Genomic DNA, 26732 nt, shown 5'->3' with positions numbered 1-26732 from the left:
TCTCTTCAGATGTTTTATTTGTTGTAGGCCGCTGTGCTGCTGCAAATTTGATTAAAATTTATGTCTACGTATTTCTTTTTCATTATTATTTCATTACTGTGATAAGTCATATTAATAGATTTGCATGTTAGCCCTAGCGGCTGTGTGTGTGCGCGCGTGTGTGTGTGTGTGTGTGTGTGTGTGTGTGTGTGTGTGTGTGTGTGTGTGTGTGTGTGTGTGAGAGAGAGAGAGTGCATCAGTCTTTTTGTTCATAGCTTTGGTGATGAAATATTTCTGCATCTGTTGGATGGAGTGTCAAAGTTCTGTGCAGATATTTTTGTTCTCATCTTTTGAAGATGAAACCCGCTGATGTATTCCTTTAGTCTTTTTCATTATTTATTCCAACGCTAGATAAGTCAGATCAATGCAGACATAAGTGAGAGCTTAATAACTTTGGTGATCTTTTAATTTTTTATATTGTGCCAGCATCAGGTGCATTTTAAGTTTACCTGCTATTATTGTTGAGCACAAAAGCTTGCTATGACAAAGTCCAGCATCACAGAGATGCTAGCATGTCTAGCTGTGTTCACACAGCCCTGAGTTTTTGTAGACTTGACTGATGTGTCTTTTACTCCTCTTACTTTGTAAATGTAACTTATTTGAAAAGCATGGAACATTTGAATAAGACCAACCACGTGGCCCAAAGCAGCCATTTATTACTGATGTTTATGTTATTACTACTTTGTAATATGCCAAATGCATTCAAGTGGCAATAATGCTGACTTGTTCAAATGAGTAAAAAGATTTTTTGCTGTCCTTTTAAGCCGGTCTACATGAAAATGATGCAGACCAACTGCTTATCCTTGTTTGCCACTTTGGATGTTTCAGCTCATGGACTCAGTAAATCACAATGACTAGTCAGAAGAATCTGAAGACACTCTACTCCTGCCAACCCCCATGAATATATGAGCATCAGCTCAGAATTTGCAAAGCTAGCTGGATTAAAGATGTGAGAAGAAGCTGATCCGAGTGTTTAAATGTGCTGGACGCTCAGTAATGACATGTAAATCTAATTTTTTTTGTCTCTTGTTGTGTGCAGATACATGGGCATTGGCCTGTCTGCTCAGGGAGTCAACATGAACAGACTGCCTGGTGAGTACAACTTGAATAATGTCATTGTATTATAACCAGTAGGAGGCTGAAAAGAGAGACCTTTTTTTTTTTTTTAGATATATTGATGAATATATTATAGTCAAGGTAGCACAGTGGTGCAGTGGCTAGCAAGAAGATGCAAGGTTTGAATATCCTGCTCTGAAATTGTCTTTATTTCAAAGGCATGAATGTTAGGTTGATTGATTGATGAGTCTAAATTGGCAGAAGATGTAGTGGTGTGTGTGTGGCTGTCTGTCTCTTTACTTTAGCGATGGACCAACAACCTGTCCAGAGTGTACTCTGCTTTTCACCTTGAGACGGCTGGGATGTGTCCCAGCTAAGATGCATAACCAGTTAGGAAAATGGATGGATGAATGTTATAGTGGGCGTATAGCTGTCAGAATATCTAATGAAAAGATGGTAGGCCTACAATTTGGCGTCTGTGTTAGAAGTAGTTAGCAAAATAGGGTTAAATAAGTATTCCCTAGTTTATTCAACAACTCATGGTATGGCAAGAGCGTCATCATGCCATTGTTCACCAACAACATTGGCTTGCTGATCTGATGCCAGCATTTCTGCCACTTAGCAGTCAGAGTGGACGGGTGCTTTGGCTGGCTGGGAAGATGAACATCCTGCGTCACTCTTTTTTTTTTTTTTTTTGTTCCATTTTGATTACACACAGCACAGTACACTCAATACAATGAAGCAGCTACAGAGGGGCTTTCCAAAACCTTGAACCTTTCTAATTACTTACTGGCGAACAGCCTTAACCCACAGCCCTTACAGGCTTAGATTACAATCAAAGACTAACACTGTTTACTTTAGCCTTGTTTCTATTTTCTCATGTATATTGCAAACCCTGGTAAAGAGTTCATTATTAGGAAATTGAGATATTTTTAGAGTTAAAGTAGCAGTGGAGATAATGTGGATGCATGTGTGGAGGGAATATACTAAAGGTGGATGAAAGGGATGAAGAAGAAATTTATTTTTGAGGATAAATCAGAAGCTGGAAAAGTACCAACATTTCTGAGATGCAGGAATGAAAACAGGTGGAGATGATGATGCTCAGGGTTTCTGCCTTAATTAGATGCAGTTTGTCTGACGGCTGCAGTAGAGAACATGTCAGGACATGTTAATGAGCTGTCATACAGATCAGTAACATGTCAGGACATGTTACTGAGCTGTCATACAGATCAGTGACAGATGACGTGGACTTATTGCACCCTCGTGGTGATCCACCTATTACTTTGTAATGACAGATTGCTCGGTTTGTATTTTATGTAGAGTTTATTTTTGGTCCAGAGCCTTAGCCAACACCCAGTGAAATTACTACTATATGCAAAGATTTCAATGACTGTGTTTTGTGTCAATCTAAGGGTGTCCTCATAGGCAGTTTCACCTTACATCATGTATTATGGGGCTTTCAGATAATAAAGAAACTGCAGTGATTGGACCCTTTTTAAAAACATTAAAAAAAACAATTGTACCCATCTTGCATTTGGTTTAGCTCAGTTACCTCTCAGTTAAATCTAGTTCTTCAAGCATAGACAGTACCATTGTACTCATGGCAAACACAGAAATCCCCCCCGCTGGTTACTCAGAAGAATGCAGGTTTAAAGCATTTGCGTGTTGGCTTCACTTTTTCGACACAGAAGATAGGTAGATGGCCATAGTTTGCATGGAACATGCCGACTTGTCTGGCCAACTACCTGCCAAGCCGCAGTGGAAGTTTAAAAAGTGCAATGCAAACCAGAAACAGAGAATGCTTACCTTCAGAGTAAAAGTTGTGCCTTACCACTGCAACCAACACATTCCAAAATGTACAGCTTTTACTTTGAAAGTGAATGGTTACCCCAACCACAAGAAGGCTTTCATTGATTGATAGCCAGCAACTTCCAGTAGCCACTTGCCAACCAGTTAGTGAATACACATTTTTCTCTACTTTGAATGCTGAGCTCATAAACTGGTCTCTAGGCCTGTGTGACTGGAGCCTATTCTGTCTGTGACTTCAGTGCAGTGGTTATATTGTTACGGTGATGACATGTCACGTAATGTACATTTCTGGTCAGCCCACAATGAAAATCATCATTACTCACTGAATTTTCCACCAGTTTTCACCTAGCTTAGTATTTATTTCTATCGAGAAGAATTCGATTCCTACAATAAAGATGAATAAAGTTGTGGAGAATTACACTTGCAGCTTTAATGAAATCAGTTGTTTATAAAAATCTCCTACTCAACAAATCAGTTGTCTTACACTTCTGCTAACTTTGTTTACTTGTGTGAACAGCTCAGACAGCGGTCACTTCTATAATTCCGAGAACAAAGGTGCTGCTATAAAGATTTGATAAGAAACAAGCCTTTGTCTGCTAACACATAAACATTTTATTGTCTAAATGCTGTACATAGACAGTAGGCAATGCATTCATATGGGAGGTCAACATATCAGTTTTATTCCTTGTCCTCCACTTTTCCACTGATTATTTTGTATTGTTTTGTTTTATCTGGACGTGTGTTAATGGTCCAGCAACCTCGGGTGACACGGGGAAACATAGTGGCCACTTAGCTGCCGATAACCTCACTTAAGCCCCTTCCCTCTCCCCAACCAGTGAGAACATGTATGTGCTTCCACCAATCATATCCTGTGGTTTTCAGGGCCCGTGTGGGGCTATTTGCTTATTGAATGGTTAAGATCTGTGCGGTGGCTGAGGTTTGTGGAATGCTGTGGAGGCTGGTGGCAGCCAGTTCAGCAGAGTCTAGATGCACACATACACAAAGATCCCTCATTCTCCTCTCTTCTTGATTCGCATGTGTTAGACGTCACACAAAGGCCCGGAACAATGTGGAAAAGCGTTGCATGGATGGATGCTTTTTTCACAACTGGTTACAGATCAGTTATGAAAGTATCTTTTGTAACTAGGATTTTACTACAGATGATGTGTAGCCCTGGTACACAGATTACTGATGATTGCCTTAACTCGGACTAACTCGGCGTATTTGTGTGCCAGTGTGTGTTTGTCCCAAACTGTGGAGATTTATCTCTGTGTGTCCTGGGCTTCGCTGATTGCATCTCTCAGTGTTTATGTTTGTTCCCACTCATCTGTGCATCTGTGCACACTTTCACAGCATGCTGCACATGTTGTGTGTGTGCTGATGAAGTGTATAATGTTCTATATGTGCTGTGAGTATATGTATGGTGATTGTGAAGGTGTCTTTGTGCAAAGATGTGTTTCTGTTATTTTAATTTTGAATGGAGATAATATTAGACATTCCGGTTATTTTAATGCAATAGAACTGAGCCCACGAACTGCAGCATCCAAAATGATCAAACTGCTAAATTAACACTTATTTGTCAAATACTGAATATGACATCCTTAAGCAAGGTTGTTGTATTTAACTTTTCTAGTTTTTGCTAGTAATGGCAAAAAACACCCAAATCAGACCTGCGAAATTGAAAATCTTGCACTCAGAAATTCTTCTTGAGTTAAAGCGCTGAAGTGTTATATAAGTTCCCTGTGAGGTGGAATTACCATCATAAATCATAAGATTCAAAACTAAGTTTTGAAAGCTATGGTCTTGAAATTGCTATGCTGAATAGCACACTTTCCTGATTTCATTTATCCTGTTAAAACTCTGTCTGATGGGGTGACCTGATGGTTGATTGTCTAGGGCACACACCACTTTCTAAAAAATGCTCTCAGCAACTGACTCTCTGCTCAACCTTTGCTGCATGACTTTGCCCTGTCTGCTTTACAAAAAACACTTTTCTAGTCTGTCTCTGCTGCATCTCTTTAATGAAAGGCAAAGTGCTAAAAAAAATATCTTAAAAAAAGAAAACCTGTCAGATGTACCAGAGTTCAAAGCTGAAACTGAAGATTCAAGCATCTCTGAAAAGTCTGTTAAAAGAGCGAGTATTTCATGCTTGTAAAGTTTCAGATCTTTGAAGATGCATCTTTATAGAACTGCAAATATTCTAAGTTAGGGATTTTCTATTTTCAGAGGAGAGAAATTTTAACCAGGGCCAGAGGAAAAGCCCAAGAAAGTTAATAAATATATGTTTGTCAATTGGTTTCTTCTTTTTTTTTAAAAAAAAATTCTTAACTGCTCAGAAATGAAAGTAAAACCAGTGTTGTGTAGGTATTACTTGTGTCCTCACTGCCGGCAGGAGCTACCTTGGGTCATGTGGTTCTGTGGTTTTCTTTACATCACAACTGTGGATGTTCATTTTTTATGGGATCTGGAACTACACATAAATCATATTATTTTCCTGTTTTGATGTAAAATATAAATTTTTATAAAATTATTGGATTTGAAATAAATTTTGTGAAAGGTGAGTTCAGATTTTACTCGAGTAAGTAAAAAAACTGGGGCACTGTGTAAAATGTTAATAAACACAGAATACAGTAATATGCATGATAGAAGATTAAACTTGCGTGTTAAAAAAATTATATCAAATGTTTAATGATACCAACACATCCTTAAAAACTTAGGACGGGGCTTTGTTTTCCACTGGGTAGCATCCCCTCTCCTTTTAACAACAGTCCGTACACATTAACTGAGGATCAGCTGCTGGACTGAAGATATGGACTATAAACAAGCCAATTTTTCACCTGGACTCTTCTACTATGAATCCAGTATGTGGCTTAGCATGGTCTTGCTGAATTATGAAATACCTTTCCTAAAAAAGACACATTTTTAGATGGGAGCGCATGTTTCTTTAAAACCTGTATATATCTTTCAGCATTAATGTCTTTCCACATGTGCAAGCTGCCAATTCCATAGTCAGTAATGCATTTCGTCACAGTCAGATATAAGTTTTGACCTTAGTGCTGGTAACAAGTTGGATGGTCATTTTTCTATTTAATCAGAAAACATGGCATTCATGTTGCTGCCGTCATTTTCAAAACAACCTAATTTTTTCATGAAATAATAACAGATCTCTGATTAATTTTTCAGATGTGTTATAGGTTTATGAGATCTGCAATTTACTGCATTCTTTTTATTTACATCTTACACAGCATCCCTTTTTTTTATGGTTATACATCAAAAATGTAATAAAGTACTGTCCTTGTGTATGTGTTTGTGCGTCCTGTGATAGTACAATGTTCTCCACTGCTGACCTCTGTGCCTGATCCTGCTGTGGAGGCCTGCCCATTTCATTAGCATGTTGGAGCAGCGAGCCTGGCTTTAGACGCAATATCCCTGTCAGCAGATTAATCTAATACCTCACCGCGCACACGCGCACGCGCGCACACACACACACACACACACACGTACACGTATATACACTTATGCACAAAAAACACATGGAGGGACAGAGGACAATATGTGTTGTGTAAGTTGAAAGAAATGCCCCAATGCACAGGATACAGATACAAAGATGCATGTCCAGCTGAGCCTAGTACTTTATGACATGCTCACAGATACACATGTGCACATACAAGTACGCATCTAATATCTCGGCTCACCCATGACCTACTTTTCCTAACCCTGCTTTGCTTTTTGGCAACAACATGTAAGCTGCAAGTGAGGAGAAACACAACAGAGCTGAAGCTGAACACAGTCCAGTTCAGGTCACTTTCAGGGTGCTCAGTTCACGGTGAGCCATTCATGCAAAACTTAAGGTTTCATTGAGTTAAAGTCAAGGTCTGATTTTGTGAAGTTTACCGATTTCCCTTGTGCTATAGAAGAATACTTCCATATAACTTTAGATCAAATCTGTGCAATTAACCAGACAGCTGATATGAATTCACTCGGGCAAAGAGGCGAAGATCTATGTAACTTTCTCACTCAGACAGTATGAGACTGCATTTTAGCTTTGGAAGAGATACAGGAATTAATAACAGATCGATACTAGTATCATTTTATTTTTCTTAGACAGGCAGGATAATACAGACATGTCATCCTATATGGTCGTTTTACATCCTCTCAAAGAGCGGTATAGAATTATTTAGGTTAAACTGTACTTTATGGTGGTTGCATCTTGCAGTCTGTAGCACTCCATACTGTGCCAAGCTGTGTGTAAAGCTTATACCTTTATTTTGAAGGGTCATACGGGTTGTTATTGCCTTGGATTATTGGCTTTGCTGGTCCCACTTTTGTCAGTTATACTGTACCACTTTATTTTATTGGTGTTTACTTGTGTAATGATTCCAAACAACATGTAAAACATAAAAACAAGAACATTTTTAATAGGAATGTACTGAAGCACATTTTCAGCAAGTTGTCTGGTAGCACACTGGGTTAACTAGTGCAGAGCTTCCCAAATTGTGGGGCCCTCCCCCTAGGGGGGGTGCAGAGCCATTGCGGGGGGGGGGCGTGGTATGAAAAGGGGAAAACAAAAACGCTTGGACACTGCTAGCACGAGGCGCCCACTCAAACGCAAAGCAGGAGATGAAGCATCGCTGAATATGTTTCCAAACCAACTTCATTCGAAGCCAAAGACTAGAAAATATGGTGAAGCATATCTTCCCTTTGGTTTCACCTGCACAAGTGCCGAGGTAGGTCTCCCCTGCAGAATTGTGTTTCCCTTGGTGGGGAGCACGCGCTGGGCTCTGCACATCACGGACAAACAGTATCCCACATTCTTGATTTTTAGTTCACACACACTTGTTGTAATGACTCCTGTCATTTTGGAGATGTTAGCTCTTTATACAGTAAAGTTACAGCTAGAGCTGGGCGATAGAACGATAACGATATGTATCGTGATATAACTTTTACTCGATAGAGAAATTAAACTATCGCGATAGACTTCGCCGCTCTTGTCCTCTTAAAAAAAAAAAAAAAAAAGGTCAGCCAATCCAAATTAAGTAGCACAGAGCCGAACCAATCACAGCCGCAGCGTCACGTCGCGTGACTTGTTACATACAGCACAAGTGCCAAGCCGCACGTGTGTTTGTTTGGGAGCAGCCAGCGGGTAATGGAGCCAGCGCGTAATGGAGGAAATGAGTGTGCCGACTAGAAAAATCAACCGAGCGTGACCGAAGAGAAAACAGATGATGGTTCCAACGCCGGAGAGATTGTCGAACGGAAGAGCCATAGAAGTTCCGTAGTGTGAAGGTATTTCGGCTATTTCAAGTCTGACAAAAAACAGAGTAGCGTGCACTGTAAATTGTGCCGAAAGCAAGTCTGGAAATACAATAAACTGGTGCATGTGTCACACTGTGCGCCACGTTATTGTTTCGGTGAAATGAATTTCTACAATACTGTTAATTCTACTCTCTGCAGTGTTTAAATGCTTACATATACACACAGTTACTGTCCCTCCACAAATACGACTCGGTTCTGCTTCTATGCCCCAGCTTTGTTTACTTTTTCCCACCGAGGCTTCTAGACTTCTGATTGGCCAACATTTCTGCACGGTTAGGAATCTAGCGCCACCTGCTGCTTTGGCATGTTCATAGCAGCGTTTTCCTTCATTTCTGCCTTTATGTGTGGACGGGATTATTTTTTAAAACGAAAATGGAAAATCTCAGTTTTCAAAAATACCCGTGTACGTGTGGACGTAGCCTCAGTCTCTGACTGGAAGCGCTAATTCGTCATTCGGCTTTTGTCAGACTAAAGTAACTGTTAAAACTGTTTGAAAAGCTCAGCTATACAACAAGGAGAGATTGAGAATTTCCTTTTAGTTCTCAGTTTATTTGATACTGACAAAAGTTAGTCAGTTTTGTCTGTTCTTCTGTAAAACAAACTAAGATTTATTTTTAGAATTAATACTTTGTTTCTAAGTGGAATTGACAATTTAGTAGTCTGTTTCGTTTGTTCTATTTTGAAACTTAAACGCTTTAGCGGCTGCCTTTTGTGTAGTTTGTAATATTTGCCTTTATTTATCTGAAAAAGTCTCATGTTCCTTAAGTACATCTACCCTGTTGAACTTATTATGGGAAATAAATATTTAAATAAAAACAAGCTGCTGATTATTTCACATTTTACTTGTGAGCAACGGCACATTTAAATCTTACAAATATAGTTATTTGGCTTATATCGTGATAGATATCGTTATCGCCTGAAATGAAAAAAACATATCGTGATATGAAAAAATCTCATATCGCCCAGCTCTAGTTACAGCAGATACAAATAACATCAGGTCGTTCCTGCCACGATTTGTTCCCTTGGTTCAAATCACGGACAAACAGTATCCCACAGTTGTTTATGTTTTTGAACCCATTTTGCACAGAGAGGCATTTTGTGAAAAATGTATTGATAGCAATGTTGAATATTATTACACAGGGAAAAAAACAACTGCAGGTAAAATAATTACACCGTGATGCCTCTGCCTTTCTAAATGGAGGGACAGTAACAGAAACAGCTGTGTTTTCAAAAATACCCGTGTAGGTGTGGACGTAGCGTAAAAGAGTTAGTAGTTTATTTTATTACTACCTGTAATTTATTGCAGGTTACTTGTATTTGCTTAATTGTTTACTAAATGTTTGAGGGGGAAGGCGAACATTTTTCTTGTAAAACAAAGGGGGACCACGCAAAAAAGTTTGGGAACCACTGAACTAGTGCAAGTTTATCATCTAATAATTCTTATTGAATAGTTAGTACAGCTGATAACTGATGTGCATTGACAACATCATCCATGGTAGGATCAATTGCACTCTTAAAAATTTCCCTCAAAAGGGGAAACTCATCAAAGCAATCTTCTAATAAATAAAGTCATACAACCGTAGTTACTACCTTCATACCACATCTGTGAAGCATCTGTTTTTATGTTTATTTTTCAAAGTAGAAGTGCTGATCTCCAACGTCTTCATTCTGAATTGTGGACTGGGCTGTGCCACTTCTCTTTCTATTATCCTGGTTGTGAATGAAGTAGAACAAACCACTGTATGAAATCTTCAGGTTTTCTTGGGTATTCCCTATAGGAAATTGCCCATCATTTCTTAAAACATGTCTGATTGATTTAAGCAAAAAGCTGCTTTTTTAGGAGAATTTTAAGACTGTAATCAGACTCAAATTGTAGTTTTATCATGAAAAACTTGCATTAAGTTATTTTAACTGCAAGAACTTTGCTGGTAAAGTGGGATCCACGGTGTGTTAGAGACAAATGGGAAAGAGTATTTTTGAACAGGGCAGCTGTAGCAAGACAGGAACTAAATGGAGTGTCTTAGAAAGATGCAAGTCATAACACAGGTGCTTTAATACTAGTTGTAGATATTCATCTATACAACTGTCACGCTGGAGGCTGTTTTGAGAAAAGTGAATGTTTGACAATTACAAAATAAACAGATGACATATGGGTAGCGTTAACATTGATAATAGGTTATGAAATACCCAAGAACCCTGTGGTGCTATATTTGGCTACACACAAGAGCTGAGGAAAGCTACCTTGTCTTAGTTGCAACAGAAGAGGCAGACTTGAGCAAAGTGGGAGTAACTGTCTGGACATTACTGATGAAATAAATGATGTGGAAAGACACACAAAAAAGTGGACTCCCTAGAAAATCCATTGCAATTGCAATTTAAAAACTATTACATGTGTAATAGTAATAATAGTTTTTAATAAAGGTTTCTGTAAAGTGTCCTTCACATATACTTTTTAGTGTTTCTTCTTGAATATTCCGAAAAACTGTGGAATATAGACTTACAGAAGTCTATGAGGTCAGCTGTAGACACACTAAAACATTTGGTTGCATGCCTGGGGTACTGGATCCTCCCAAGTGATCCCACGATGAGCCTAGAAGGCATAAGATGTGTCTTTTTGTGGTCCATAACAATGTATGTCAGCAACTGCTAGTCAATTTTAGTTGAAACCATCTTGTACTTAATATTTGATTCAGGATTGTCTTTTTCATTCTGTTATTTGGCACTATTATTTTTAGTGTGGTTACATTAGCCTCAACTGTAAATGCACTACTAATTATCAAATGTTAGGTTTCTAATTCAGAAGCCTAAGATGCTAAATGTTTATAAATGTAGTTTGAAGCTTGTGGACATAGCTATAACTGTTGATGCTGTGTCACAAGAACATATTGCTTAATCCGAAGGGCTCTCAAGTCCAAATGAATCAGTTAATTGGAATGTGACCAACTGGTATTTTATTTCACTGGAAACATTATTTCACAATGGTAAAACAAGAGTGTATAAGAGGGATTAGGGATCAGTCATGCCTGTGTTTTCATACCACAACAAGCTGTATTGACTGTCTCCCCCATCCCTAGGACTCAAGTAGATGGCTTTTCTTTGTAAGTTTCTTAGCATGTTATTAGGAAATTTCTTGGGATGCACTGATACATGGGTCAAATATCAGTAATGGCTGATATTAGCCTTATTGACTGATATCAGCGTATAAGATTGTATTTACCGATAACAAAGGCAGATACATATCTGTTGTGTTAAATTTTCAGACTTTGTTGACTTGATACAAAGGATAAAAAAAAAAAATCTTTAAAAATAAAGATAACATCGGTTTCAGCTTTGGCTGTTGTTTTAAGCACCGTTATCAGCCTGGAATTTAACACTCTGCTTATCTGTAGAAATTCCAGATCTGTAAAAACTTGAAAAATATCAACAAATATAGAATTTATTGCACTGTATGCTAAGTTCTTACTCATTTGCCTTAATAAGCTACCAGTGACTCACCTTTGTTGTATACACATGCATCACTACCAGCAGGAACAAGAAATTGGTTTATGTAATTAGTACATCATGAGATCTTCCTCTCTTCCCCTGGTGCCCTTTAGTCTTCTGGTGCAGCCTCCTGTGCTGCTGTTCCTGTTGGCAGTGACTCACCAGTTTCTTTACACAGACAAAGTCCTCCTGCTGGCCATCCGGGAGGACGGCCTGCAGACTCAGAAAGTGTCAGTTTTTATGAGCCGCCTTGTAGGCAGCGGCAGTCAGATGGGAAAATTTGAGTTGCTGAAGTCAATGAGTAACTGTCTTCCTTCCTGTTAGCAGTGACCTCAAGCAAGCCACTTCACCCCAGCTGCTTATACTTTTCATACTGAGCTGCTCCCAATTTATGCGTGCAGCAGTAAGACTGTGTGTTTGTCACCGAGGTTTTGATTACTGACACGTTTTTCACATGGTTCAAGTATGAGATGCAAGAACTAATCCTAATCCTTGTCCTATTTTAGGATGGGACAAGCACTCATACGGTTACCATGGAGATGACGGACACTCCTTCTGCTCCTCCGGGACCGGCCAACCATACGGGCCGACATTCACCACGGGTGATGTAATTGGCTGCTGCGTCAACCTCATTAACAACACTTGCTTTTACACCAAAAATGGCATCAGTTTAGGTTGGTGTACATGTTAAGATCCTTTTATTTTAAATTAATTGATAGAATGTCATTTAGCATCAACTGGAACCAATGTGTGTGTACGTTCTTAACTCTAACTGGGTTTGTCTTTCTGTCCTTTAGGTGTTGCCTTCACAGACCTCCCCGTAAGTATTCATTATAGCCATGTTTTCCCATCATAACCCTTCAGCACTTTCCTTTTATTAATAAGCCCAATTTTAATAATTTTTGTTTCGTGTAAGTGATATCAACTGTGCAGCTGCCCATCTAATTGCAGTTTATTTTGCCATTTGGGGTCAGAAACCCTTTCTGTGTTTTTGGATCCAGTGGCTGATATGACTGGAATGTTTCAAAAAGGAAAGATTGGTTTAAACTAGACTACAGTCTCCACAGTTCAAAGTAGCTGTACATGCAGAAACCAAACAGGATCTAACCCAAGCAGCCTTCATCTGAGTGCTGATGTTAGTTTCATATCCTGTTAGTGGGTTGTTTTTTTGTTTTTTGCAAAAACCAACAAACAGCTGTTTGTCCAGTGACTCTTGTCTATTATGGAACCCGAGGTATTCCATAACAAAAGTGCTTTTGATGACATTTGATTTTGGGACAACCCAAAATCAAGTTTATGTATTTTTACCCATGTAGATCGTTTTGGTGTGGGTTACTCAGTTAGCAAGTTTTTAATTTTGTAAAACAAATTTGCACTTTGTGGTCTTTAATGCACAAAAATACATTTGGGGAACTCTGCATTAATATGTCTTTTCAAAAACTGTGACCAAGTTACATCAAAAGTCCACAGACTTTGTTTTGAGCAGTTTCATGTAAGAACTATTTCGATTGTTTACAGCCACTAAAATACAGACGTGTGCAGCTAGTTAGCATTAAAGCTCCGCCTAAGAGAGACACCATCAGTGTTTCTATCCTGTCACAATTTAACTGCCATGAACAGCTCATCACACATCACAGAGTTGGTGGGTATACACCCAATTCCAAAACAGATGGGACGCAGTGTAAAATGCAAATAAATATGAAATGCAGTAAATTGAAAATCATATAAACCCATATTTTATTCACAACACAACACTTAAAACATGTGAAATGTTTAAATTGACAAAATGCACCATTTTGAATTAGATGGTAGCAACACCTCTCAAAAAGTTTGACATGGCCATGTTCCACTGCGTGGCATCCCTTCTTCTTTTAGCAACAGTCTGAAAACTGAGGAGGAATATTGTCCCAATCTTGTCTGATGTAGCATTCAGGGTGCTGGATCTTCTGTGTTGATTTTTTTTTTATTCACCAAATGTCACCAAAAAGTTGATTCTGTTCATCTGGACGTAGCGTTTTGTGGGAGAAACGTTTCGTCACTCATCCAAGTGACGTCTTCAGTCTCAGCTGACTGCAGGTTTCCCCAGTCTTATAAACAACCTCCCAGCGCATTGTTCCTTCAGTGGGCTGGTTTCAGTCATTATGCAAATGTACTGTTTATAAGATTGAGGAAACCTGCAGTCAGCTGAGACTGAAGACGTCACTTGGATGAGTGACGAAACGTTTCTCCCACAAAACGCTACGTCCAGATGAACAGAATCAACTTTACTTTCCTGGATAATTGAGAATGCATCAAGACGCAATTCACCAAACGTGTTCAGTTTTTGAACTAAAGACAGGCCACTATAGAGTTTCAACACTGCCCCTTGCGCACAAAGATTTCACCAGATTTCCTCAATTTTTTGATATATTGTCAGTCTTTGGAATTTTACATTGAGGAATATTATTCTGAAAATGTTCCATAATTTGTTCAAACAGTTTTGATGCTCATTTTATACCCAGTCGTGTTACTGACTTCTTGCCAATTAATCAAATTATTTGGAGCTTTTTATTTTTAGTACTACTAAAAATAAAGTACTACTACCCTTTGTTGTCCCATCCCAACTTTTTTATAACATGTTGCTGCCATCAAATTCAAAATTAGTTAGGTTTTTTTTGTTTTTTTTTTAAATAATGAAACGTCTGCCTTTAAACATTTTATATGTTTTCTATTTTCTATTGTGAATAAAATATGGGTGTATGAGATTTGCAAATCATTGAATTTTGTTGCACAGCATCCCAAACCTTTTAAATTTGTGGTGGTACTCTGACCCGATTGTTGGAAATCATCACTGTTAGTATGATCACCAACAACTGTATAAGTGTAGATATGCTATAAAATAGGGGAAAATATGATAAATTCCCCTTCAGGCTTTGTTTTTTGAAGCGTTTGATGCAGCGCTGTAATGTATTCATTTTTTTTAAATAATATGTAAATATTATTGTGGCTTAGTGCCAAATCAGTTCTGTTTACTATTTTACGTTTCTACCAGCCCAACCTGTACCCCACTGTGGGGCTTCAGACCCCCGGTGAGATCGTAGACGCCAACTTTGGCCAGCAGCCATTTGTCTTCGACATTGAGGACTACATGAGCGAATGGCGGGCCAAGATCCACGGCATGATCGCTCGCTTTCCCATAGGCGAGCGGCTGGGGGAGTGGCAGGCCGTCCTACAGAAGTAAGATTCAGCTCCAACACCTTCACACACACACACACACACACACACACACACACACACACACACACACACACACACACACACACACACACACACACACACACACACACACCATAATACTTTATCTCAAAGCCATAAAAATGACAGCAGCAATGTTGTGCAGGATGGTGGTAGAAAAAATATTGGAAAAATACCAGTAGCATATCTACAGTGGAGGAGGACCAGTGGATAAAAACATATTGTAATATTTCCTTTCAAGAGAGCTCGTCTCTCTGGAGCCATTAGCACTTTTAATGATATCATGTAATATTTCCCCTCACCTGAGTTCATATTTAACAGGAAGTACCCAGAAAGATGTTTTCTTCTTGAAAACAAAATAAAATGTTTCTTATTCTGACAATGAATAACGAATCAGCCCACTAAGTTTTGTGTGTGCATATCTTATTTCTTTAACCATAGAGCTCCACTGTTATTCTAAAACTGTTAAATACACACCACGGAGCCACACTGATATCACTGAATATTTCTTTGGCATGTCATCCTACGTACATTCTCCTCCTTCTGCAAAAAAAAATCCCACTAGAGAAACAATCTCTAAAACACTTTTTTCACCTGTTTTATTGATATTTGTTAAAAGCAATGCTGGCCGGCGGTTTCATTATATTTCTAAACCTGTATGAAACAGTGAAAATACTACATGTGTGTATAAATATTTATCTTGACTCTGGACAGATGTTTTCAACCTGTATGCCACAGTCACAAAGTTCTAAAGACACCTAAACCATTCTGTCCATATTCACATTGCCTTTCTTGGTGTAAACGTCGTACAGATGAAATATTTCTAATTTGATATTTTCAGAGAAAGATAAATGTGATATAAAAATCTTAAAGTTAGTGAGGAGGAATCAGAAGGAAGATTTTTTTTATTTTGTATTATATACCTTGTTTTTTCCTAGTATGGTTTCCAGCTACTTGGTGCACCATGGGTACTGTGCCACTGCAACAGCCTTTGCCAGAGCTACAGAGACCATGATACAAGAGGACCAGACATCTATAAAGAACAGACAGAGTGAGTGCACACAGCAGTGTGTGCTCAAAGGGAATCATTAGATTTTTCTCTATTATATTAGAGGGTGTGGGGTGTTACTTGTCTCTGTTGATGTATTGGCCTCTTTCAAATGTTTGTTTTGAAAGCTTGAATTCTCCAGATGTTGAGTATATTGTAAAAACCATTCTGCTTTTCATCTAATAGGAATACAGAAGCTAGTGCTGGCAGGGCGGGTTGGTGAGGCCATAGAAGCAACTCAGCAGCTTTATCCCGGTCTGTTAGAACGCAACCCCAATCTACTATTCATGTTGAAGTAAGTCTGCTGTATAGGGTGGGTTCAAAGGCAAGCATGAATTTGCCGCCACAGCTATTATGGACGTAAAATCTGCTTGATATTTAAATGGCTTATTGTCCGGTGAATACCAGTAACACTGATTAAACTGGCCTCTAGGTGTCGCCAGTTTGTGGAGATGGTGAACGGTACAGACAGTGAGGTTCGCTGCTTGACGATTCGCTCCCCAAAGTCCCAGGACAGTTACCCCGGCTCACCGTGCCTCAGCCCCCACCACGGAGCCAGCAACACACACCTGCACACCGGAGGTACATCACACAAACAGGACTGGCTTTCCCTCTACCTTTAAGTTTATTTATAGGTCTTTGTTTCCTCTCCTACTTTACTCACTACCAGGTTCAGACAGCCCCACCTGTAGTAACGGGGTGACTCCCCCGAACAAGTCAAAGAGCCACAGCAGCAGCGGCAGCATCAAATACCCCAGCGCATCCTCCTCTGCCTCTTCCTCCTCCTCCTCCTCCCCTTCATCCATCAACTACTCTGAGTCCAATTCCTCCGATTCCACCAAGAGCCAGCCGCACAGTGCCAACAGCACCCAGGAAACCAGGTGAGAAGCCCTGACAGCTTGTTTTACAGCTGATACGTGTAGACCTGGAGTCTGTACTGTGGTGCAAGTTGAGCATGCCTAGGATATCTTTCCCTCATCTCATTTCACTTAGCTGGATTCCAAAAGTTAGGGTAAGTGGTTATCAACTCGATAATTCAGGGATACCAAATCTAGCTGCAAGTCTACTTACATGCAAGTCAAAGTCAAACACTTTAAGTGCTTTGACTTGAAAAACATGATATTAATTTAAGCACATTTAAATCCAAGAAAGGAAGGAGGCAAGAATGTGCGTTTATAGCCTCATCAGTATCACGGCTCTGTCATTAGGAAACAGGAAGATTGGACTGTAATTACAGCTGTGTATTCCATTAAATTAACTTGTTGCTGGGGCACCCAACAGCTTGCTTGTTAAGGCTGTCATTACACCTTAAAAAACTTAATGTGCTATTTAAATGAACAGTGGCTTGTAAAGCACTATCAGTCTTATTCTTTCAGCTACAACCCTTTAAACGGTCTGAGAGCAAGTACAGAACAAATATAAAAGCATAATTCAAACCATTAGGTAAGCTTACTTGCAAATGTTATATAAGGTCAACAAGTAAAAGGCTTAGCCGCCCTGTTTGATGACTGCAGCGCTTGCAGGAAAATTAAATCGCTTGCAGCCAGGAGGAGGAAAAATGGCTAAGAATCTATATTTCTTATTAATGTTCATCAGAGAAACACAGACATTAGAAAATCTCTAGAAAGTATAGACTATGTGCATAACATTGTCTGGGGGATCATCTTGGAATGGTGATGTTATTTTCTAGAGATTAACTGGTCAGTATGCACTTGTTTAGAGTTGTTGTTCTTGAATGTAACCTAATCTGAAGCGGGTTAGGTGTGCAGCTGGATTAAAAATGGCAATGATAAGAAGTGAACCAACCCAAACCCAAGGTTAAACCAAAACATTGAGGTGATGCAGGTTGTATTATGTTTGCTGACAGTTGTTCGTTCAGTGATGGCAGGGGATGTTTCCCTTCATTATTTAATTTTAGGCATAAATATAAGAGATAGATAACATAAGATAATAAAGGTGTTAATGGGTGCAGAATATTTGTTCAGATGCTCCAAATGCGGTGTTTGGCACGGGGGGGGGTGTTAGTAAAGATCGCATGTTTTCTAAATAGTTCATTATTGTGATACTACCCAGGCCTAAAATGTTCCTTAATATTGTCTTTTACACTCTGTGTGTGTGTGTGTGTGTGTGTGTGTGAGCAGTGACAGTGAGATGGAGATCGAAGCAGAGCACTACACCAACGGCGTTGTTGAGGGCTCCTCGGCGCGGATCATGAACGGAACATACAAACATGAAGAAATCCTTCAGCCAGACGACAACAGCATTGGCAATGGAGTCACAGGTACACGAAGAATACACACGTGCACTCAGTCACACTCCTGAAAATGTCTTGGTCTTTATACTGCTTCTATCCTTTATATTTCCTCTTGCTTTAGACTTGATCCACCTTTCTTTAGGATGTTTTTACAGTGCGTTTGTGTGTGTTTCTCCACCAGATGAGGTTTGTAGTCACAGCAGACAGCTTTGTGGTGGGAACCAAGCAGCCACAGAGAGGATGATCCAGTTTGGACGGGAGCTGCAGGCGCTCAACGAACAGCTGTGTCAGGAGTACGGCAAGAATACCACACACAAGAAAATGTTACAGGTACACACACATTCCACTGCACATGGGCTCGAGCTCAACAAACAGCTACAATGCCAAAAAACAGATGTGATGCAAGGAGTGGGCTGAGGAGATTTGTTTCTGCTGGCACCAGTTAAAGTCCTGGTTATAGTATTCTGTGCACGCTGCAGAAATTGGACGGACTTATGATTTATAATGTGCTGTTGTAAAACAGATAAAGTCAAAGTTATTTCTGACAAGCAGTAGTTTCCAATGTACAGGAAGATCCTAAATCAGTCTTTATTTGCAGGGCACTTCATCCTTACAGTTTAAAGTGTTTTACAGGTGACTGACAAGAATTTAAGGAAACACAAATAAAAATGGTGAAAAAGTAAATAAAAAACATTTAATTAAAAAGACCAGAGTAAACCATTTATCTCTGGATTTTTTTGGATATGTGAAACTTCTTCAGGTTTTTTTTTTTTTTTTGAGTTTTAAAACAAACATTTTTCCAGTATCATTTGATCATTTTGTATTGATATTATCATACATACCCCTCTTTTTAAAACTTCAAAAGAGGGTTATGCATGTATTGAAATGATGTGCTGGGACACTGTTTTGGCATTCTCATTTTTGTCCACCAGGGGGCAGAAATGTAGGCCTATATACCATTAAATACCCACTTGCATACTCAGCAGGCAACATTATCATGTCATCACCCTCATTAAAGTAAGAATACTTAGAATAGCATTATTAGTTGTTTGTATTATTTATATTATGATCACTCATTAGGTTATCCACGTTTTAGTGTTTGTGGACTGGTGAATATTGGAAACAAAAAATGAAAAGAGCCTGGTTAGGATAGATTAAGGCGCCTGTTCTCTTTTTGTCTAACTCTAAGTGTTATAGTAGTTTTCTGTCGGTATAATAGGATAAAGACATGACAGGAAAGACTATGAAATGAGTAAACGCAGGACAGTAGCTCTTATGACTTGTCTTCATAATTTATACTGGCCAAACAGTTGTGTCTCGTTAGCTGGTGCCCAGAATGTTAATGAATACTTTGTAGCTTTAGGGCTATTAAGGAAATCCAAAGCTGGAGAGTGTTCTGCACTGCAGGGATTCAGCTGTGTTGTATTCACAAAGGATCTGTGTGTGTGTTTGTGTGTGTGCGTCTCTCGCTGTGTCTCTGTGTAGGATGCATTCAGCCTGCTAGCGTACTCAGATCCCTGGAACTGCCCCGTGGGCCAGCAGTTAGACCCTACGCAGAGAGAGTCACTCTGCTCTGCCCTCAACAGCGCCATACTGGGTAAAGAGCAAAGCACAAACATATTCTGTGGGTTCCGCTCATACATACAAAACTGTGCAAAGAAAAGACAAATATGACTTTCTGTCTTCTTCACCTTAACGATGATAATATCAGAGCTCTGAAGGGGCCAGTGCTGGTATTTAGACCCCTAAGTAAATTGCCCCGACAACATAGTAAACTATTCATTCTCCCTTGAAAATGTACGAATATGCCTCCAAGTTCTAACATTTGACAAGCTTTAAACTGTACACTTTTAAGCTTTCCTACTTTGGAGAAATACAAGAATGTTTTTATATTTAATACATTTTATAAAGTAGGTTTTCTTTTATTCAACAAATAATATGTTTAGCTCCTGCAGAATTACTTTTAATGTTTGATTTACATGATGGAGAAGACTTTTACACAGTACCGTATGTGCTCAAACTTTTTAAGAGAATGCCTTCATTCTGGTTTTGCCTTTGATTAAAAGCCAAAAATGTTTACCTCTAAATCAAGGAAAGCAGCAACAGATGGTATTATAAAGTCTCGTGGCCATCTAATTAATTTGATGTTACAAAGATTGCTTTTTGTCTTTTTCTTTTTTCTTTTTTACAAGAATTAAATCAACACACACAGTGATTTTTGCTAGATGACATTGTTTTGTTGCAGCAGTTCCATATGCAACTCCAACAAGATCAACAGAATAAGGATTTTCAGTTGAATATAAGAATAGAAATCCAAAAAAAATGTCCTTTGTCTTTATAGAATATTGTTATCAAACACCATTCAAAGCCAAGAACAGAGGTTTATGGCTAGAAACCTTTCAATAGACAGATTGCAGTATGGCAAGATTTTCAGGGTTTGCTTGACATCTTGAATACACATAAAGTGGAAGCGAGCACTGTTTTTATTAAAGATAAATGAAAAGGGTTAAAGAAAGTTGTTTTTAAAAATTATAAAAGATATTATGCTAAAACATTAGCATGTTAGCTAAATGAGCTAAATGTAAACAAACCAGATTGTGTGGTGGTTCCTATCTTTAACAGAGCTCAGCATTTATACAAGCATTCAGTGAATCAAAAGGACATGTGGTTAAGAAAGTCAGCACTTAATTCCCTTAATGTTCACGTATTAGAACAGTGTGTATCGCTTGTACCAAGGTTATTATGCTCAAAGCTAGGTGTAAAAAAACATTTTAATTAACTAAATTAAAAAATAGAAATTAGACTTTTGAAAAAATAAATAAATAAATAAATAAAACTAACTGAAATGATATTTTGAACCTGGAAAACGAACTAAAATGAAATGAAAATATAGAAGAAATACCCTGAAACACCTTCAGAAAGTTCTGTTTTTATTGTAATACCTGTACAGATTTTCCTTTAAAACTAAAACTAACACTGAAACTAATAGAAACTAAACTAAACAAACAATAAAAACTAACCCACAACAAGAAAATTCACTCTGGAAACAAACTGAAATAAAACCAAAAATAAAAACCAACTTGAAAGGGGTAAACTATAATAACTTTGTTATGTTCACATATTCTGCTTTTTATTTCCTTGCTTTTAGCCATAGGTAGCAAATTTACTAAAAAACAAATAAAAAATCAATCAATCCTGACATTATTAATATTTTCACTGGATTTTCCCCCAAGGCATACAAAGGTTCATATTAATATGAATATTGAGCTGTCATTTTCTGCCACCAGTAAGAAATGTTGCCTTTCACAAACAGCTGTAATATCTGTTAAAAATGAGATGAGATGATCAGTGCAAACCTAAACTATCTCAAGCCAAGCAGAAAGGAGCAAGAATATTTGATTACTTTCTTTGTGATTCTTTGTGTTTTTCTTCATCAGAGTCTCAAAATCTGCCTAAACAGCCTCCGCTGATGCTAGCGCTCGGTCAGGCCACGGAGTGTGTTCAGCTCATGGCCCGAGTCCGGTCTGGTTCCTGCTCCTTCGCCAGAGTAGACAACTTTTTGCACTAGCCCAGGTCCAGGTGTGTAAATTCATATTTAGGAGTAATCATCCTTATGTGAGGTGGACATTGTAAATAAGCTTAGCCTATAAATCCTGTAATTATCTGAGGGGCACTGAATGTGACTCATAGTAAGGTTTGCATGGTGACTGGCATGTTTGTCTTAAAGGTATGGATGGAGGACAACCTTCATCTCCATCTGTTATTGTCTTTAATTACAGCTAATGTGGACACATGCCTCAAATGGGGGGGGGGAAAAGGATAAAATGCTCTCCCGCTGTATTTCTATCAATCATGCTACATTCATTTCATTACCCCACATCTCTCCCACAGGTTATTGTTAAGTAGCACTGAGAGAAGACATGTCCAGCAGGTAGTTGTCATGGCAACGGAGGAAGGAGCGTTGGTGCATTTGGCTGTCCATCAGACCGAGCCAGCAGCACAGGCAAGAGAGGCAGAGGAGAGAGAGAGAAAAGAAAGGTTCCTTTTTATTTAGTATTATAAAATAAATAAATGTGTGACACTATTTAAAGATAATTATTATTCTGTTCATCTAGCCTTTTTTTCTTTTGTTTTTTAGTTCTTTTGTGTCAGTTTGTTGTGCTCATCCTGGAACAAAGAAATTGTAAACCTCCTTCTGATTCTTCCCTTCTGTTTTAACGGGTGGATTTCTTCTCCCTGCTGTCAGTATTGATGTTCTTGTTTACCATATCACAGACCACAATACCCAAAAGCTGGTTTCCACAGTCATCGTGACGCCTATAGGCCTTTTTTTTTTCTCAATTAGACACGGCGGATCTTGAAATACAAAAGGGTTCAAACTCGTCATGAAAATTATTCCAGAAAGTCAAAGAAAATCAAAATTCACTGGACAAAGCTTCCAAGTCATACTCTAATATGTCTGTGCGAGCTAGCAATTTTTTACCCAAAGAATAGGAGACTTCCTTAAAACTTTACCCATGTAAAAGAAAAAAAACATAATTGAAGGTCCTCTGTAGCTGCGAACGCTGCCGGGAGAGAGGGTGATGACAAGAGACTACAGTGGAATATTGGAGGTGTTGGAGCCTTGATTTTACCGTAACAACCACAACGTCGACCAATCAGCGATGTGGTTGCAGGTGGCAGAGCTCGGCAAGAGCTGCACCGAAAACATCCGCCTTCAGGACCAAGTCTTACACTATTTTAATGGCCACCTTGATGCCAGTATTGAGGAAGTCAGTATCAAACTCAGCTTAACAAGCGGTGTGTGTGTGTGTGTGTGTGTGTGTGTGTGTGTGTGTGTGTGTGTGTGTGTGTGTGTGTGTGTGTGTGTGTGTATTCAGGGCACACCCCCTGAGATTTAATTACTGCTGCCCTTTTTTCCTTCGCCATCCTCCACAGCCTGACCTGCTGTGTGCATGTGCTGTTGCAAACACTGTTTCAGAAAAAAAGGAAAACCATCTTCCGAACACACGTGTAGTTTTTTAGGGAGCACTGTGTGATCTTTCGTTTTGATTTTAAAGATTGTGAAAACCAGTTCTGGTTGTTGGGAAAGTTTCTCTCTTTTTGCCTTACACAGAGCCCTTTAGGTTTGTAAAACAAATTAGTCCCAGAGTTCTTTTCAATATGTACAATAACATGATGGTAAAACAGTCATTTTACCCTTCAGGCTAGCTGCTGGCCACAATGAGATTTACATGCAAGTAAAGACAGTGCTCAGGTCCGCTACTTCCTGTTTTGGTGTCAGGTTATACCTGCCAACAGTCCTGTTTTTACAATATTTCCCTCATACTTAAAGCTGCATAATAAGTTTGCTTTTTTTGTCCGAGTATTCTTAGCTGTCTCTCAATTACTATCTACATGCAGTCCACATACTACACATATTATCAGCCAAAACAGATTCAAGGCGTGTCTTTGCAACAGCTCCCTGCAGAGGCAGGATTCCTGTGTTAGCTGTTGCTCCTTTAATGCTTTACCCGTCAACAAAGACGAGAGCACCACTTTAAAACACGCTTAAAGAATAACAACCAGGATGTGTGTGACAGGTAAATGCAGTCAATATTAGTGCAGTAGTACAAACACTGCAGATTGAAATAGAACATTAGGGTAAGAAGTTTCGTAGGGCAGCAAGCCATGATCCGAGGTAGACGGTGGTAGATGTCATACAGTGCATGACATCAACAAATCTCTGGGTGTTCGAGACCAAAATGCTGGCAGGTATGAGTCAGATCAGTACGAACAGAAGTACAAAATACCGCTTCCAGACACTTCTCACTTGGCTTGATATTCAAATTAATTAAGAAGATATTACGACTTTAAATTACTCAGTTTTACACGGTCAGTTCACAGTTTTCATGTCAGCTTCGGCACCCTTAGACCTTTTTCCACAGCAGAGACTCTGGGTTATTATGAGATAAACACAGATATAATTTGTAAGAAAACAAATGAAACCACTCAGACAAGGCTCCATTTTTATGTGTAATAGAACTGAGCCATCATTAAAACTTGGTCCAAAAGTAACTTTTCTCATGACAACTTAAAATATCTGCTTGGACGAAAAAGGCCTGTTAGGCTTCACTAATATCATCAAGTAAGTTTTGGTTAGTGCTTTAGCTAGTTTTTTACTAACTAGCTGTACCTCACCACCTACATGTTAGAGAAGCCATCTTTATTTTGTCTGCTAAGGACTTTGTTTGAAACTACGCAGCTAAAACACAAACTAATTCACTAACTGGTGGCTGACGAGGTTGATTCTTTTGAATCAGCCAATCATTTTGCTGCTCCTCAACACACTGTACAGTAACTAGCCTTTGTTTTAGCAAGACCACATGCTACCTGGCTACATTGCTAGCGGGCTCAGCTGCTTTTAAGCTCACATAGCCGAATAGTACAAAACGTTATTTCTAAAATATTTCTTAAATGTTTGCAAAAACAAAAAAGACCAAAAAGCCACTGTGTTCCTTTCTGTAACACACATGAGCTAATGTGTTAGCAGGCCTGGTTGAAGTTCAGTCGTTTATGCTTTAATGGCTCTTTTTTGGCTTCATTTTTATTTTACAGGAGCCACACTTGAGTTAGAATATATTTGGAGGTAACACTGATATTTTTTCCGTTCTTTAGTATTTGGAAAAGCTAAAATGGAAATCTTGAAGGGATTTCACAGGAACTATTAAACATGTGGATTCAAAGCTTTTTGTTTTCATCAACTCAACTTTCTCAGGTTGATACTGTTTCTACACAACAAAAATGGCAGCCAGTCACAATAGAATAAAACATTAATTGAGTAACTAACCCGTTAATTACTTTCACAATGTTAGCTCTGTAAAGTTGGCTCACGCTGCAGCATTATTCACTTCATTTTTCCCGTGTGTCGGAAGCATTAAGTTTAACTACCACCCCAGTCACATGTGTTTCATTATTTGGTTTTAATGATAAACATGTTTTCCTCTGTAAACATATGAAATGATTTCTTTTCTACAAAGTGGACGGATAATGTGTGACTGACGAAACGTTGTCTCTGTCTGCTTTGTCGTGACCTGGCGAGCGGCGTGCTGATCCACCCTGAAGTGTGTATTTCTATTCATAAGAGATTTTCCGTCTAGGTTATGTGGTCATATCTTTTTAGCTGGTGTTTTGTTTTTGTTTTTCTAAACACCTTCTGCTAATGTAGGATTTATTCTAATAACTACACATATAGACACACCCACAGCATCTGCCTCTGCAGCTGTACAGGACTTCTGTTACACACTATTGAAAGAGAAACCTCTGTTACACACCTGTAGGGGGGGAAAAAAAAAATCTTGCTGCTGTCCTGTTGTTTTTGGACTTGGGCTGCATCTCAGCGGTGTTACCACACAGCTTTCCCCCATTATCCCCATTATCCAGCCACTGACATGCTCAGTGACCGTTAGAAGGAAAGGAGATGCGAGCAGTTGTAGAAACGAGCCCGAGGCCTCCGAGGCTTCCCGAGAGGCCGGAGAAACTGATTTAGGCGCCGCAGCTGTGCACAGTTGACTTCTATCATGATTTTGGTTTCAGATTTTCACTTTTGAGTTTTAGGAAAAAAATAAAAATGTTTTAAAAATGTGAAATGAGTTACCCTCTACTTAGCATGACTTGTAAAACCTTTAAAACAATATAAAAAAAAAGGAAAAATGATAATTACAAAAAAAACTATGTACTGGAACTATGTTAAAAAAAAGAAATGTTTTCTGTTTAATTTTGACAGAATTATTTTTATTAAAATACATCCATAAGCATATGATCGGTGTCCCGTTTTTATTTGGTGTAATTTCTTTTTTTCTCAGGATTTGAGTTCGTTTGTGAGTGAGAGGCAATGACAGCTGTAAACACTTGTACAAAACATTAATGTTAGTAGAGTATAATCTAAAAATTTAGACACATCTGCTTATTTCACTATTGTTATCTTATAAATAATAAACTCACCAAATACTTCATTAGTTAAACCTATTCAACTGCACTTTATAGCACTTTAATCAACCAACCCAATGGCTTCTTTGTGTCTTCCTACAGCAAAGGTAGGAGAGGGGCTGGTTGTATTAAGAGATTTGATTGGGCAATCCAGTGTCAGCATGAAAATGAACCAATGGACTGCTGTCAGGGGCTCTTCAGACTGGCTCATTGGCCCAAAAGTGCATCGGCCTACGGGGGAAAATCCCCGGTACGCCAGATTATCAGTCCAGGCCTGACCTCAGTGCATTTAGGCATGTAGGCATAGTCATGCCTTGTTAATGGCTGTAAACAATGTATGCTAAAAAGCATCTATGGACTCACAACATGTGGACTGCTAAGCAGATGAGCTACAGAAGCAGAAGAATTTTCATGGTCTCACCCAAACTGAAGCCAGAAGATTGGTAAAAATGTTGTGATGAGTCTCAGGTTTAACATTGAGATGGTGGGGTCATAAACACAAAAGTGTGTACCCATCTGTTTTCA

The 26732-nt window shown here is 38.8% G+C and overlaps 1 protein-coding gene across 1 annotated transcript in view; it reads left to right on the top strand.

Annotated features, from left to right (window-relative positions):
• ranbp10 (RAN binding protein 10) overlaps nucleotides 1–25937 on the top strand; it is a 42131-nt gene extending 16194 nt beyond the window's left edge. Inside the window, exons 3-15 of the mRNA XM_026172954.1 lie at nucleotides 1079–1131; nucleotides 12210–12377; nucleotides 12501–12523; nucleotides 14735–14919; nucleotides 15876–15988; nucleotides 16172–16280; nucleotides 16419–16567; nucleotides 16656–16866; nucleotides 18127–18266; nucleotides 18421–18569; nucleotides 19725–19836; nucleotides 21677–21818; nucleotides 22131–25937. Of these exons, the coding sequence (XP_026028739.1) occupies nucleotides 1079–1131; nucleotides 12210–12377; nucleotides 12501–12523; nucleotides 14735–14919; nucleotides 15876–15988; nucleotides 16172–16280; nucleotides 16419–16567; nucleotides 16656–16866; nucleotides 18127–18266; nucleotides 18421–18569; nucleotides 19725–19836; nucleotides 21677–21807 (1543 nt within the window). The 3' untranslated portion in view covers nucleotides 21808–21818; nucleotides 22131–25937. The remainder of the gene's footprint in view (nucleotides 1–1078; nucleotides 1132–12209; nucleotides 12378–12500; nucleotides 12524–14734; nucleotides 14920–15875; nucleotides 15989–16171; nucleotides 16281–16418; nucleotides 16568–16655; nucleotides 16867–18126; nucleotides 18267–18420; nucleotides 18570–19724; nucleotides 19837–21676; nucleotides 21819–22130) is intronic.
• Nucleotides 25938–26732: the final 795 nt, after the last annotated feature.

This window comes from Astatotilapia calliptera, chromosome 7 (assembly GCF_900246225.1).
Source record: "Astatotilapia calliptera chromosome 7, fAstCal1.2, whole genome shotgun sequence".
Lineage (NCBI taxonomy): Eukaryota > Metazoa > Chordata > Actinopteri > Cichliformes > Cichlidae > Astatotilapia > Astatotilapia calliptera.
Note: the sequence above shows the minus strand (reverse complement) of the source record. Positions and strands in the feature narration are given on the sequence as shown.